The 15,545-nt window shown below is 55.8% G+C and overlaps 1 protein-coding gene across 2 annotated transcripts in view; it reads left to right on the plus strand.

Annotated features, from left to right (window-relative positions):
* Positions 1–10,274: 10,274 nt before the first annotated feature.
* Positions 10,275–15,545, plus strand: part of LOC133754863 (uncharacterized) — a 6,273-nt gene continuing 1,002 nt past the window's right edge. The window contains exons 1-2 of one of the 2 annotated variants that reach the window (XM_062185236.1): positions 10,275–10,300; positions 12,850–15,545. The exon at positions 12,850–15,545 is cut by the window's right edge and continues 1,002 nt beyond it. In XM_062185236.1, coding sequence (XP_062041220.1) covers positions 14,413–15,545 — 1,133 coding nt within the window. In that variant the 5' untranslated portion in view covers positions 10,275–10,300; positions 12,850–14,412. Of the gene's footprint in view, positions 10,301–12,221; positions 12,758–12,849 lie in introns of those variants that run through there. The other variant, XM_062185235.1, reaches the window with a different exon arrangement.

Below are 15,545 nucleotides of genomic sequence, written 5' to 3' on the forward strand. Positions count from 1 at the left end.
TCTCCTGGTCTCCCATGGGGTGCAGGGCCCAAGCACTTGGGCCATCCTCCACTGCACTCCCGGGCCACAGCAGAGAGCTGGCCTGGAAGAGGGGCAACCGGGACAGAATCCGGCGCCCCTGGCCGGCGCCGCGGCTCACTAGGCTAATCCTCCGCCTTGCGGCGCCGGCACACCGGGTTCTAGTCCCGGTTCGGGCACCGATCCTGTCCCGGTTGCCCCTCTTCCAGGCCAGCTCTCTGCTGTGGCCAGGGAGTGCAGTGGAGGATGGCCCAAGTGCTTGGGCCCTGCACCCCATGGGAGACCAGGAGAAGCACCTGGCTCCTGCCATCGGATCAGCGCGGTGCGCCGGCCGCAGCGCGCTACCGCGGCGGCCATTGGAGGGTGAACCAACGGCAAAAAGGAAGACCTTTCTCTCTGTCTCTCTCTCACTGTCCACTCTGCCTGTCAAATAATAATAATAATAATAATAATAATAATAATAATAATTAAAAAAAAAAAAAAGAATCCGGCGCCCCGACAGGGACTAGAACCCGGTGTGCCGGCGCTGCAAGGCGGAGGATTAGCCTAGTGAGCCGTGGCGGCGCCGGCCTTGTGTTTTTTTTGTGTTTTTTTTTTTTTTTTTAAGAGCTTCTCCAGAGTACCTGACTTCAGGAATTTTTATTTTGTAAGATCTATTTATTTGAAAGAAAGGAAGGAAAGATAGATTTATTTATTTATTTAAAACACAGAGTTACAGAGAGGCAGAGGCAGAGAGAGGCAGAGTCTTCCATCCCCTGGTTCACTGCCCAGATGGCTGCAATGGCTGGAGCTACGCCGCTCCAAAGCCAGGAGCCAGGAGCTTCTTCCCAGTCTCCCACGTGGGTGCAGGGGCCCAAGGACTTGGGCCATCTTCTACTGCTTTCCCAGGCCATAGCAGAGAGCTGGATTGGCCCCAGTACAGTGCAATCTTTAAAAAAATAATAATAATGATAATAATCTTGGGCTGGCGCGTGGCTCACTAGGCTAATCCTCCACCTTCGGCGCCAGCACACCGGGTTCTAGTCCCGGTTGGGGTGCCAGATTCTGTCCCGGTTGCTAGTCTTCCAGTCCAGCTCTCTGCTGTGGCCTGGGAAGGCAGTGGAGGATGGCCCAAGTCCTCCCTTGGGCCCTGCACCCATAAGGGAGACCAGGAGAAGCACCTGGCTCCTGGCTTCGGATCGGTGCAGCGCGACAGCCGCAGCGGCCCTTGGCGGGTAAACCAACAGAAAAGGAAGACCTCTCTCTCTCTCTCTCTCTCTCTCTCTCTCTCTCTTTTTGACAGGCAGAGTGGACAGTGAGAGAGAGAGGCAGAGAGAAAGGTCTTCCTTTTGCCATTGGTTCACCCTCCAATGGCCGCCGCGGCTGGCGCGCTGCGGCCGGCGCACCTCGCTGTTCCGAAGGCAGGAGCCAGGTGCTTATCTTGGTATCCCATGGGGTGCAGGACCCAACCACTTGGGCCATCCTCCACTGCACTCCCTGGCCATAGCAGAGAGCTGGCCTGGAAGAGGGGCACCGGGACAGAATCCGGCGCCCCGACCGGGACTAGAACCCGGTGTGCCGGCGCCACTAGGCAGAGGATTAGCCTGTTGAGCCATGGCGCTGGCCGGAAGGGAAGAAGAAGGAAAAAAAAAAAAAAAATCTTAAGGGGGCTCAGCTCAGCTGTGACTCTGTGATCCACTAATATGAGGTCCATTTCCAATCCAGCTCCTTGCTAATTCACCTGGAAAGCAACGGGAAGATTGACCTACTACTTGGGTCCCCGAGCCCAGCTGGGAGATGTGGGACAGATGAAGCTCCTGGCACTTGCCTCCTGGATTTGCCCTGGCCACCCAGAGCCCATCCAGCAGATGGAGGATCTCTCTTCCCCTCCCAACTCTCAGACAATCACCTCATAAACTCTTTCACATAAATAAGAGTGAGTTAATTTTAAAAAAGAATTGGCCAATTAAGTCTCTGAAGGGGGGGGGGGGATTGGGCTGACCCTGGGGCATAGTAGGTTAAGCATCTGCCTGTGGCTCCAGTTTGAGATGGAAGGGCTCTCTGTAACTCTGACTCTCCGGTAAAAAAAATAAAAAAAAAAATAAAGATAAAAATATTTCAAAAAAGAATTACTATTATTATTATTATTATTATTATTATTATTAGGGGGCCTGTGCTGTGGTGTAGCAGGTAAAACTGCCACAAGCAGTGCCGGCATCCCATATGGGCTCCCGTTCAAATCCCATCCCATCCCAGCTGGCTGCTCTCTGCTGTGGTCCGCAAAAACAGTAAAAGGTGGCCCGAGTCCTTCTGCCCCTGCACTCCCACGGGAGACATGGAAAAAGCTCAGGCTCCTGGCTTCGTATTGGTGCAACTCAGGGTGTTTCGACCACCTGGGATGTGAACTGGTGGGTGGGAGACCTCTGCCTCTGCCTCTCTGTAACTGGCTTAACCACACTGGTCCTGTGTGTAGAAATTTGCTGGCATCACAACTTGTATGAATGAAGCAGATTTCATAATATAAAGACACTGCTGGGACTGGCATTGTGGTGCATCAGGTACAGCAGCCGCCTGTGACCCCCCAGCATCTCACATGGGCACCAGTTTGAGCCTTAGCCGCTCCAGTTCCAATCCAGCTCCCTGATAATGGCCTGGGTGGTGGCATCAGAGGATATCCCAAGTCCTTAGGCACCTGGAAGAAGCTCCTGGTTCCTGGGTTCATCGTGGCCCAACCCTGGCCATGGTGGCCATCTGTGGGAGTGAACCTGATGTCTCACATTCTCTCTCCCCCACCCCATCTCTATCTATCTCTATCTCTCTCTCTGTTTTTCACCTTGCACATAAGCAAGCAAATAGGCTAATACAGAAGGATCTGTGAGCAGAGATGCATCTGGCAGCAGCCTCGTATGTTCGGGCCAAAGAACAACTGGTAAGTTAAACATGCCTGTGGATGGGCTCATGGTGGAATACACCAGTGTGGACCTATGCCCAAGAAGAAAAAGAAAAAAATATATACTTGTGCCTTCTTCCTAGTTATAGAATATTCTCTGGATAAGCTAAGATGTTCCAGGGTAGGAGCAAAAGGGCAGGGAGGAAAGCTGTGTTCCTGGCATCCCTGGCCAGTTATTTCACTCCCCTGCCCCGTGCCCTCTTCCTAGGCCAGAGTCAGGGCAGAGGTGCCCATGGGGACAGACATGGGGGGAGGACACACACCCTCCCTGAATGAATCTTGTCTCCTCCAACACCTATCCTGCCACTGTGATGACTTTGCAAGGCACAGCTGAAGAGAGAAACTGGTAGCCTGGCCTTGGGAATCTACTTGCCACACCCACCCACCCTCAATGACTTGGAATCTGCCTCATTCAATTGGCTTCATTCAAATGCAGAAGAAACAGCCCAGAGCTTTTTTCTCTGTGAATGGGTTTCCCTTTCTCTTCTCCTCAGCCGCCTCCCCCCCCCCACCCCCCCCCACCCCGCGCGCCTCAGGCCTTTGTCAGTGAATGGCCAACTTTCCCTGCTCCTCCAGAATGCTGCCTTTCTGGGGCAAAGGTCAGTCAGTCAGTCCCCTTAACGATGACGGCTACCACAGCTGAAACCCTGCCTTGAAGGCTGACATCTTTTTTTTTCTTTACGGCCTGGGGTGTGTTTGCTTGAGATAGAGTGTGCACATGTGTCTTTCAGAGGAGACAGAACCAGTGCAGTGGAATGCCAAGCAGATTCTCTTGCCGTTCTGGAATTCTGGCAGTCACGGGACAGAAGGCTAGCAGGGGATGATTTTGACGACAGACAGACAGACACCTCTGCTGAGCTGTGCTTGCTCTGGGGAGGAGGGACAGATTATGGTCATTCGCCTTTGGGTTTCACGAGCACTTCTCATTCTCCCCCCTGCTTCCCGTGGAAATCCACAGTCCCCCTCCGTGAGCCCAGGGTATCAGTGACCTCACGTGCCTTCTCAGCACCCTAACACAAGAGGTAGTTGGACAAATGTGAAGGAATCGCAGAGGAAGACTTGTTATGGCACGATGAGTGGGCGGGCGAGGTGGGGTTGGGGGCCATAGGGGGATATGGCTGTCGTTGGGCAAATAGGAAGGGTAGTGTCTGACAAATACCCCAAAGTGTTTAGGCTCCTGCTGCGCATGTGGGAGATCTGGATGCAGTCTCTGACCCAGCTCCAGCCTGTGTGTGTGTGTGTGTGTGTGTGTGTCCTCCTCTCCCTCCTTATTTTAAAAATAAAAATAGGCCTACAGCAACGAACGTGACCGTGACGTGAGCGTACCAAATGTCATGGAACTGTGCGGTTGAACATGTTTCCGACGGGAGTAGATTTCACACGAGCGAGGAAGTTTTCTGGCTTTGTCGAGTGGGGATGTGAGGGATGTGAAAATCTGACAGTGCAGCCATTTGGAGCATCAGAAAAGAAGCACTGTAAATGACTGTGGGTCCTGTGACAAAGAGTGAAAGGAGATTTTTCAACAATCCATACCCCGGGGGCCGGCGCCGGCTCACTAAGCTAATCCTCCATCTGTGGCGCCGGCACACCAGGTTCTAGTCCCGGTCAGTCGGGGTGCCGGATTCTGTCCCGGTCGCCCCTCTTCCAGTCCAGCTCTCTGCTGTGGTGACCCGGGAGTTCAGTGAAGGATGACCCAGGTCCTTGGGCCCGCACTCACGTGGGAGGCCAGGAGGAAGCACCTGGCTCCTGGCTTCGGATCGACATATATATATATATATATATATATACACATTATACATATAATTATATATAATATGTAATAGACAGCATATTATATAATATATATCACATAATATATTATAATATTTGTAATACATTATATATGATACATATATATAATATAATATGATATATACTATATATTATATAATATATGATATATTATCTTTAATATAATATATTTTGTATAATCATATATTATTTTATAATATATAATTATATATAATATAATATGTATGATATATATTTATATGATGTAATGTGATATATTATATTATTATATATTAAATATTCATATATTTTATTCATATTCATATATTTTATTTTACGTGTATTATATATATATATGTATATGTATATACACACGCATACACAGAGGAAGTCGGTTCTGTCCGCATCCTAAAAGAAGTTCACAGAATTACCTAGTCTGTTATAGTGCGGTGACACAAGATTGGTGCTGCTGCTGTACATGGTCACTCGGATGTTTCGTGTGTCACAGAAATTTTGTCAAAGGCAGCGATAGGACAGATGAGCAGCCGTGGGACAGCCACCACTAGTATGTTCCTTCATTTTGGCGGTGTTGTGAGGGAATTTGCAAAGGTGGGCATGTTGTAGAGAGCTGTAGTTTGAAGAGGTGGGGAGTGAAACCAGCAGATGGAAGCAATCTCTCTTTCTGTGTGTTTCTCTCTACCCCCCCCCACACACACTTTACCTTTCCGATTCAGAAATAAATAAATAAATGAATCTTAAAAAACTTGAAGAAATAGGCCGGCGCCGCGGCTCACTAGGCTAATCCTCCGCCTTGCGGCGCCGGCACACCGGGTTCTAGTCCCGGTTCGGGCACCGATCCTGTCCCGGTTGCCCCTCTTCCAGGCCAGCTCTCTGCTGTGGCCAGGGAGTGCAGTGGAGGATGGCCCAAGTGCTTGGGCCCTGCACCCCATGGGAGACCAGGAGAAGCACCTGGCTCCTGCCTTCGGATCAGCGCGGTGCGCCGGCTGTAGCGTGCCGGCCGTGGCGGCCATTGGAGGGTGAACCAACGGCAAAGGAAGACCTTTCTCTCTGTCTCTCTCTCTCTGTCTCTCTGTCTCTCTCTCTCTCTCTCTCTCTCTCTCACTATCTGCCTGTCAAAAATAAATTTAAAAAAAAAAAAACTTGAAGAAATAATGTGTGATGTGTGGTGGGCGTTCGGATCAACGGTTAGAGTTTTCGGCATGGGGTGCTCCCGTTTCATGCAGTGGACATGGGTTCGATTCCTGACTCTCCTCTGATTCAAGCTTTCTGCAGGGGCATGGGCATGCCCTGGGAGGCAGCAGGTGAGGTTTCAAGTACTTGGCTCCCTGACATCTATGTGTGGGGATCGTTAGAAAGCCCCATGGTGAAAAAATAGAGTCAGACGCTATTGGGTGTGAGTGATGGGAACTGTCAGTGCTGCACGCCAGAATCTCCACTGGTGGGGAGCTAGAGTAAAAAATCCAATCCAGGTACTCCAGTGGGAGAGGTGGATCATCTTAATGATTAGTTGAAGATAGTTGAAGATTCCATCCCACAATCCATCACTTTCTTTTCACTTTTTAATGGATTACATACTTATTGGAGAGGCAGCATTACAGAGACAGGGAAGGAGAGAAGGAGGAGGAGGAGAATGAGAGAAAGAGAGAGAGAGAGAGAGAGAGAGAGAGAGAGAGAGAGAGAGAGAGATGCGAGCATTGTGGGGCATCTGGTTAAGCTGGATCAGTCCTGCCTGGACCAGGTGGCACTCAAACCCATGCTGCTGTGGGATGCCAGCATTGCAGGCAGAGGCTTGAGACCAAGGAACCGCTTCCTAGGCCCCTGAGGTTGCCACTGCCTGCGATGCCAGAGTCCAACTCCCTGCTAATGTGCTTGGGAAGATAGCAAAAGATGGCCTGAGTGCTTGGGCCCCTGCACCTATACAGGAGACCTCGATGAAGTTCCAAGCTCCTGGGTTTGGCCTGGCCCAGCCCAGGCTGTTGTAGTTCCATTTGTGGGAGTGAGCCGACTGTCTCTGTAACTACCTTTCGAGTAAATCAATACATCTTTCTGTGTAAAGAAAAGAAGGAGAACCTGGTTGGTGACAGACATCTTTGAGACTACCGGTTATTTTTAAGCAGGAGGTTTCTGGGAATAAAGCGGATACTGTCGATAGCCCTACCTGGACTCTCTTTGGACAGGTCTCTGTGGATGTGGAGTCGATGGGGAAGGAGGGAGGCAGGTAAGGAAGGAGGGAGGAATCAGTGTGAAATTTCTGCTTCCCTTCGTCTTCACCGGGCCCTCACTCCGCGCGAGCCGAGCCGAGCCGAGCTGAGTCTCTCTTGCCTGAGGCTCGCGCACCACCTAGCGGCCACAGTATTGAACACGGGTTTGGTGAGGCAGAGCTAAGATGGAGTCACAACTTCCAGGGCCAGCGGGCGGTTGGGGGTGGGGGCTTGTTTGGCGCAGGCTGGGTGCGGAGCGCCTTTGGACTTCCTCCTTTGGAAGCTGCTGGCGTGCCTTTGGATGGGGCTGGCCCATCTGAGACTGGAGACTGGGGTCGGTCGGTCTCCCTCCCCACCCCCACCCGCCCCGAGTCTCCCCTTCTTCACCTGGAAAGGTGGAAGAAGAAAGTTGTTTGTTCTGAACGACATCGACCCCGGATTTTGTCCCCATAGGAAACCATAGACACGACTGCCCTGTGGATTTTCTGACTTGGGTGCCTGGATTCAAAAAGAAAGAAAGAGAGAGAGAGAGAGAGAGAGAGAGAGAGAGAGAGAGAGAGAGAGAGAGAGAAAGAAAGAAAGAAAGAAAGAAAGAAAGAAAGAAAGAAAGAAAGAAAGAAAACTAGTGTCTGGGTCTTCTTCTCCCTTAAGGAGACTATGGCCCAGACCTGACCTCTAATTTGATCAGGCAACCCCCCTCTCGCCCGTGCTTTGGTTCCCTTGACTGAATTTTTCTCATTGTCCTCCGTGCCTGCGGCTTTGGCTGCCACGTGTAGAGAATGATATCTACCCCAAAAGGAAGGCCTCAAAGGCCGCCTGAGGAGCGATGTTTCTCTGTGATCTACTTCTATCTGTTGCTCCTCATCTTCCCCCCCAGTCCCAGGGGAGCGAGCCTTGGGAGCCAGAAGACTTCTTCTCCCAGGTGGGTTCCAGAGACCTGACATCCCTCCCTGCCCTGGTGTTCCAGGGTGGGTGGTCAAGCTGCAGTCAAAATGTGTGTATGGTGCACTGGTTTATTTTGGTATGTCATTGTGACAGACTCACAGACACACACACACATGCGCGCGCACACACACACGTAGCTCTGAAGGGCTCTCTCCATCTCCACACACACGCATACACGTACACACAGGTCTGACTGGGTGTGTTGTTTCTCTGGAACACTTGGAAGGCCATTTTAGGGGCAGTGCCTTCCCAGGCACAGAGGAGAGTGGATGAGAACTTCTCAGGAGCAAAACCCCTCTTGGAATGGGAGGGTGAGTGGTGCTGCGGTGTCTCTCGGGGTGCGGTGGCTGGCTCTCCCCTGCTTCTTTCTGTGCCTCACCGGAGGGAGCAGAAGCTTCTTGTGGGCTGAGCTGGATCCTGTGTGCCCAGACGCTGCTCACTGTGCAGCCATTTCTGCTCATGTGCTGGGAAGGGGAAGCCAGGCCAGGCTCCTGTCCTGTTTCCCAGAGACCCAGTCTGCTCTCTTCCTCCTCTGACCCCTACCTGCTGATGGGGAGCAGAGTAAAGTGCTCGCTCTCTCTCTCTCCCTCTCCTTGCTCTCTCTGGAAGACTGTCCTCCCTTCTTTCACATCTCTGATCCACTGCCATTCCACCTCCTTTCTGCCCCCAAAAGAGGTCCTTGGCTCCCCTAAGATCTTAGAAGAAAGACAGATAGAGGCCGGCGCCATGGCTCACTAGGCTAATCCTCTGCCTGCGGCGCTGGCACCCTGGGTCCTAGTCCCAGTCGGGGCACTGGATTCTGTCCCGGTTGCTCCTCTTCCAGTCCAGCTCGCTGCTGTGGCCCAGGAGTGCAGTGGAGGATGGCCCAAGTGCTTGGGCCCTGCACCCGTAAGGGAGACCAGGAGAAGCACCTGGCTCCTGGCTTCGGATTGGTGCAGCACGCTGGCCTGGCCGTAGCGGCCATTTGGGGGGGGGGGTGTGAACCAACGGAAGTAAGACCTTTCTCTCTGTCTCTGTCTCTCTCTCTCTCTCACTGTCTAACTCTGCCTGTCCAAAAAAAAAAAAAAAAGAAAAGAAAAGAAAAAGAAATTTTTTTTCTTATTTTTCTTTTTTTTTCTTTTTTGGTTCACCCTCCAATGGCCACCGCGCTGGCTGGCGCACCGCGCTGGTCTGAAGGCAGGAGCCAGATGTTTCTCCTGGCCTATTGAGCCTATTGAGCCGTGGTGCCGGCTAAAAGACAGAAATTTAAAGCTAGCTAGTGGGAGCTAGGCAGCGTTGTGGCACAACAGGTTAAAGACAATGTCAGCGGAAGATGGGCCAAGTAGTTGTGTCCTTGTCACCCACAATGGTGACCCAGATGGAGTTCCTGGCTGCTGGCTTTGGCCTAGCCCAGCCTCAGCTGCTGTGGGCATTTGGGAAATGAATGAGTGGATGGAAGATCTCTCTCTCTCTCTCTCCCTCTCTCTCTCTCCCCCACCACCTCTCCTACCTCTCCTCTCTCCCCCCTCTCTCTATCCTTCTCTTTGTCACTGCATTTCACATAAAAAAGAAAGAAAAATTGCATAAATCAACGTATCTCTCCAAGAAACATAGAAAGCCGGGCAGGTTTGTTGTGCTTCCACCCTGCCTCCCGGTCTTCCAGTGGTGACCCTTCGCATTTCCTTTCAACTCCTGGTGGTGGAAGGAGACACACATCGAGGAGATACTGGGCCATCCTTTATAACAGTACTACCTAGGGAGGGAGGGCGGGCCGTCCCGGCTGGAGACAGTGATTGCATTGAAGAAAGTGAGAGTGTGAGTGTGAGTGTGTGCCTGTGTTCCTGTCTGGCCCAGCTACCAGCTAACGGGAGGCCCTCCCGCTCATCATTGGATGAGATTTCTGGAGAGCCAGGCCTGGAGAAACGTGGCCCAAGGGTGTGTGTGTGTGTGTGTGTGTGTGTGTGTGAGAGAGAGAGAGAGAGAGAGAGAGAGAGAGAGAGAGAATCTGGAGCTGACTCACGGGCCTGGGACCCAGTGTCATTCCCCATTCACCTTCCTCCCTCGGCCTCCTCTGCCCTGTCCTGCCCTTCATCCCCCCCTTCCTCCCCACCCACCCCCGCCGAGAGAACCAAAGCTCTCTACGGCGATACTCGCGCGCCACCTAGCGACCACAGTATCAGATCGGGCACGGTGGCCGGTGAAAGCCAAAATGGCGCTGGCGACTAAACAGTGTCCTGAGTATCGCGAGGCTTCGGGGTGGAGGCTGCGCAGTGGTTGGGGGCCTGTTTAGCACATGCGCGGTGTGGAGCACAGGCGAGCTTTCTGCTGTGGGGTGGGCGGCGGGGGGGGGGGCATTTTTCTCTGGGCTGGGGCGCCGCCGCCGCCGCCGCCGCCGCCGCCGCCGCTGCCGCCGCGCCGCCGCGCTGCCGCGAGAAGGGTGGGGAGCTGGCCGGGGGCGGGGAGCGGGCTGTGACTGGGGGTCGGCTCTTGGGTCCTTGGGCGCCACCCTGGGTGATCTGAGTCCCCTGTGGGTCACCGTTGGCGTCTTTCTTTCTCTTTCTTTCTTTCTTTCTTTCTTTCTTTCTTTCTTTCTTTCTTTCTTTCTTTCTTTCTTCCTTCCTTCCTTCCTTCCTTCCTTCCTTCCTTCCTTCCTTCCTTCCTTCTTTTATGTTCTCTTTCTCAGTTTATTCCCTGTTGTCTCTTGCTCTCGTGCTGTTCCCCGCTCGTCCGTGTGTCTGTCCGTCTCCTTCTAGCTTCTTTCTCTTTCTCACGACTTTATTTCTCACTCCCCCTTTGACTTGATATTCTTTGCCCTTTCTTATTTTTTCTTCCCACTTGCTTGCCTTCTCTCTCTCTGTCTCTGTCTCTGTCTCTCTGTCTCTTTCTCTCTCGTCTTTTTAAATCTTCATGCTCTCTCCTCTCTTCCTTATTTTGGTTTCATTTTTGTCTCCCACCTTCCCTCATGTGTTTCCTCTCTTTGTCGTGTCCTCGTGTCCTCACGGTTTTCTTTCTAAACTTCCATTCCTTCTTTTCCCCATTTTTTACGTTTTCTTTCTCTCTTCTTAGTTTTTGTCTTTCTGTTCGTCCTCCTTTTTTTTTCTTCTTACTCCAATTCTCTCTCTCTCTCTCTCTCTCTCTCTCTCTCTCTCTCTCTCTCGTGTTCTTTCAATGTTTTCCCCTCTTTTTAATTCTCTCTGCCACTCTCTTGTCTTTTCTTCCTCCTTTCCTTTCCTTCCTTCACCTTTGGGTGGCCAAGTGGACTTTTTAAAGAAGTCTTTAGATTCCCAGGGTCACTGGGAAGAACGCACGGTCCTGAGTGCAACACGATTCTCATCAATTCTTATGTGAATGTGATATCAATACAAAGAGAAGAGGTTCGATGTAGTTCACAGATACAAAAAATAAGAATATGACACACTCCACTCCACTCCACTCCCCCCTCGCCCCCCCCCCCCCCCCCGTTTTTTAAAACTTCTGTGTAAATAGTGATCTGTGGAGTGTATCCCAGGCAATAGTGAAGCCCATGGATGGCCTCTGCCACAGATGGTGTGCTGCCAGAGGATGAGCCTCCTTCCCGATGCCCCCCTCTCCCTCCCCACACACACCCCGTGAGCCAAGAGAAGACGAAGACCCCCTCCCTGGGGGTCTGACAGGCTGACTCCCGGAGCCAGGTGAGGCCAGACCTGTCTTTGGGAGGCACTTCATGCTCTGAGATTTCCAGCCTGCTGAGTCCCAACCCTCGGCTGTGTGGGCACCTATGCCCCACAGCCTTTGTGGTTATGCAGACACCTGCCCCCGACCCCCTCCACACACTCTCTGCCCCCGGGCAGCCGAGAAACACGTTCTGAGCGTCCCCCTGCCGCCTGGATGCATCCAGCTGGCTGTCCCTTGGTTCCTCGGTGTCGGTTGTTGGACTCCACCTGGTGGCCGCCTTGATATGGCTGTCGCGGGCTCCGGAGCCGGCAAGGGATGACAAGTGGCCGAGGAGCCCGAGACAGAGTGTGACAAAGTCCCTAAGCTGCAGGAAGGACTGTCCCTGCCCTGCTGGGACCTGGGGGCCTGATGTATTGGTCGGAGATTGGGCCTGGAGGATGGCAAGTGAGCAGGCGGAGGCTGTGGAGGGAGGCGGGCGTCGCCTCGCGCCTGAACGTGGCTAGACTGGGGTGGCGCTACTGTTGGCGGGTAGACCAGCACACCCTGTCACACTACGTACTGGTAGTGCTGCTGCCACCACTGCCACCAACTGCAGAGACCGACCGGAGATGTCGATCTGTGGGCGGCAGAGGGAAGGGTGCCTTGGCCTGGGACTTTGTTTTTCCTTTTTTTTTTTTTTTTTTTTTCTTTCTTCTTTCTTCGAAGTTCTGCACTTGGGCCTAACCCTAATTACTTGCTACTTGCCACTAAGGAAGGTCTGGACTGTTTTGTTTTTTTGTTTTGTTTTGTTTTTTTCCCCAAAGTCCCCCTTCAGGGAGTGATCGAAGGTCGCTTTTTTTTTTTTTTTTTTTCCCCCTTTGACAGGCAGAGCGGACAGTGAGAGAGAGAGACAGAGAGAAAGGTCCTCCGTTGCCATTGGTTCACCCTCCAATGGCTGCCACGGCCAGTGCGCTGCGGCCGGCGCACCACGCTGATCCGAAGGCAGGAGCCAGGTGCTTCCTTCTGGTCTCCCATGGGGTGCAGGGCCCAAGCACTTGGGCCATCCTCCACTGCACTCCCGGGCCACAGCAGAGAGCTGGCCTGGAAGAGGGGCAACCGGGACAGAATCCGGCGCCCCGACCGGGACTATAACCCGGTGTGCCGGCGCCCCAAGGTGGAGGATTAGCCTATTGAGCCACGGCGCCGGCCCCTGGGTTGCCTTTTGAGGGCCAGAGGCCAGTCTGCTGGAGCCCGTGTGTGTGTGAGTTAAGGATGTAGGTGGCGGGTGGCGGGTGGCGGGTGGCGGGTGGCGGGTGGCATGCTCATGTCCCTATTCCCCCTCCCCCACCCCAGGTCGACCAGGTGGCAGAGGAGTGTGCTCTAACAGAGATGGGTGGCATTTTGGGGACAAGTGACCGGGTCCCCAAGCTCAGAGGTGGCTGTGTCCAGTGCATCAGCCCCGTGCCCTCTCGCGTGGACATTTTTATACTTGGAGTTGTGGTTTTGGACCTGCAGGTAAGTGCTGACACGCTGTTCTCTGGTGACTGTCGCCAGAGAGAGGGGACTCCGGACGTGCGTTGGGGACACGGGGACAAAGTGGGCTTCCAGTGGGCTGGTGCTCGACCGTGCTCCTTTCTGAGAGCCACCTGCTTGGGCTCGCGCGGTGGCTTGTGTGCGTTCGTCCCGGTTGTCCCGCGACGGTGATGCCACCTCCGGCCTATGGTGCCCGAGGGCGGTGGGGGTGAGGCGGGCGTCGGGTCCTCTACCCGCGTGCGCTCCTTGCCGCTGGTGAGCCGATCGCCTGGTGGTTGTGACAACCCTCTGACTGAAAGGACCTCGATGAGGGGTGGCTTCATGCCACACGTGTGCGTGTCAGGCGTTCTCCGCTGGGGTTGTCTACCGCCTGCAGTGGGAGGCGGGGGCCGGCGAGGCTGCAGCGGGCCCCACTGGTGGCTGTCCTTGCCGGGTCGTGCCCCCCGCCCTCACTCCACGTGTTAAAACTCCGAGCTGACTGTGACCGATGTGGTGCTGTGGTGCTCTCCTGGGCCGGACCTAAGCTGCTCCAGATGAGGGACGGCCGTTCATGGCGAACGCTGCCGAGCCTCTCGTTCTGGCCTGCGGGCCCCTCGTTCTGCCTTCCCCACCCGTGGGTGGTGTGTGGGTAGCAGGGGTGCGGAAACCGGCCCGACCTCTGCTGTCCCCGTGCTTTTGTGCGCGGGGGGGTGCTGGGGTCCTGTGACGTGGCGGGCATCCCTCGCTGTCGCCCTGTCGTGGGCTGTGGCTGTGGAGCCTTGACTCCACGCGAGCCTGTGCGGTGCCCCTGGAGCGGTCCAGGTTGTGCCTCAGGTGCCTGAAGCCGAGTGGTGGTGTTGCTCCTGTCCCCCCAGTGCCCTCTCCCGGGTGTCGCTGCTGTGGCTGCCTCTGGCTGCTGCCTGTGCCCCTTGGGAGTGTTGGGGGGGTCGAGGCGGTAAGAGAAGGGGAGACCCGTGCGTGCTTCGCCTCGCTGGAGGGAGGCTGCCGGTGTCGTGCCGTCCCCACGTGTGTGGGGGGTATCGGCTTGGCGGGCGCATGCCTGCGTGCTTGCCACCCCCTGTGGGGTGGTGTGTGCCAGGTGTGTCGAGCGGTCGCGGCGTGGTCCGGCCCGGCTGGACGAGTGTGGGGGCTGGGAAGGGCTGTGGCGAATGGGATTGGTAATGCGCCCAGCCTGCCCTGGCCCTGGCCGCGGATGCTCAAAGTGCCATTTCTTTACCTATACCGCAGACCCCCCCCCCCCCGCCCCGATTGCGTGGCCTCGGGTGGTGCTCCCTCGGTTTGCCTCCTGCCGGCCCGGCGGGGAGGGGGCAGTTGGAGTGGGGGTGTGGCCCACCTTCGGTGAGGAAAGCCTTCTCTAGCGATCCGAGAGGGGCGTGCCTTCTGATGGGGTACCGTTACCCCCTGGCCGCCGTCCCTCCTGTGCTGAGTGCGTTGGGTGGCGTGCTCCACCCGTGCGCCCCGTTTGCCCCTTCTGTTGGGGGGGGGAAGCGTAGGCGTGCTGGTGGGTCTGCCGGTCCCCGCGGTGGGGACCGGGGCGCTGCTCTTTCGGCCCTAACGGCCGCGGCCCGCGCCTCCCCCCTCCGTGTTGGGGGAGGGTCCCGCCGGGCCGGGCTGGCGGTCCGTCGCTCGTTCGTGTTTGGGGCCGGCGCGCGCGCCCGTGCGTGCGCGTGCCTTCCGTGTCACTCTCCGTGTTTGCCTTGTCGGCCGGGGCTGGGCGGGGGCGCGCGTGGTCTGTCCTGCGCGTCCCCGGGGCTGTGGCGCGAGCGGGCGGCTCCCTGCTTCCCCTGCTCGCCACCCCGGGCTGCGACTGGCCGTCATCGGGGCGGCGGTCGGCACGTGTGTTGGGCTTGGGCCCAGCCCTCTCTTCCCCCTCGGCCGCGTGGTCGCCCCTGGGGAGCGTTCCCTCGGGGTCGCGGCGCTTCCCGGGAACGGGGATCCGGACGGTTGGCTGGGCGGGAGGCGGCGCGAGGGCCGTTCGGCGTGTGCGGTTGTTGGCGACGTCGCGTGGAGGCGCCCCGGCGGCGGGGCTCCCGGGTGCGCGTGGGAGAAGACGCGGAGGGTCGCCGGAGGCGGGCTCCGGTGTCCCTGGCCGTCGCGGGGCCGCCCTGGCGTGTGGCGGTGCGATCCCGTGTCCGTTTCCCCGGCGGGGTCCGGCTTTTGTGGCCCGAGGCGATTCCCGCGTCCTCTCCCTCGCGCCTCCGGTGCCTCGCCCTCCGTGGCCCCGGTGCGGCCCCCACCCCCCCTCGCTGCCTCGGCGGGCTGGGCCGTTCGCCCTCCCCCCCTCCGGGGGAGGGTGGACTCTTTGAAGGCTCTGCTCCCCGCGTGCCTGTGGGGGCTTTGTGGGGTTGGGGTCTGTCCGTGACCGGTGGCGGTGGCGGTGGCCGGTGGTTTTCCCCACGTGAGGACGCGTGTTGGCTGGCAGTGGCTGAGGCACGACGGCCCCCGGTTGGCCGCGTCAGGTGCCGCCTCCCCATCCCGCGGGACCGCCCTTGCCCTCGGAGGGTGCTGGCGGTGAG

This window comes from Lepus europaeus, unplaced genomic scaffold (genome assembly GCF_033115175.1).
Source record: "Lepus europaeus isolate LE1 unplaced genomic scaffold, mLepTim1.pri SCAFFOLD_29, whole genome shotgun sequence".
Lineage (NCBI taxonomy): Eukaryota > Metazoa > Chordata > Mammalia > Lagomorpha > Leporidae > Lepus > Lepus europaeus.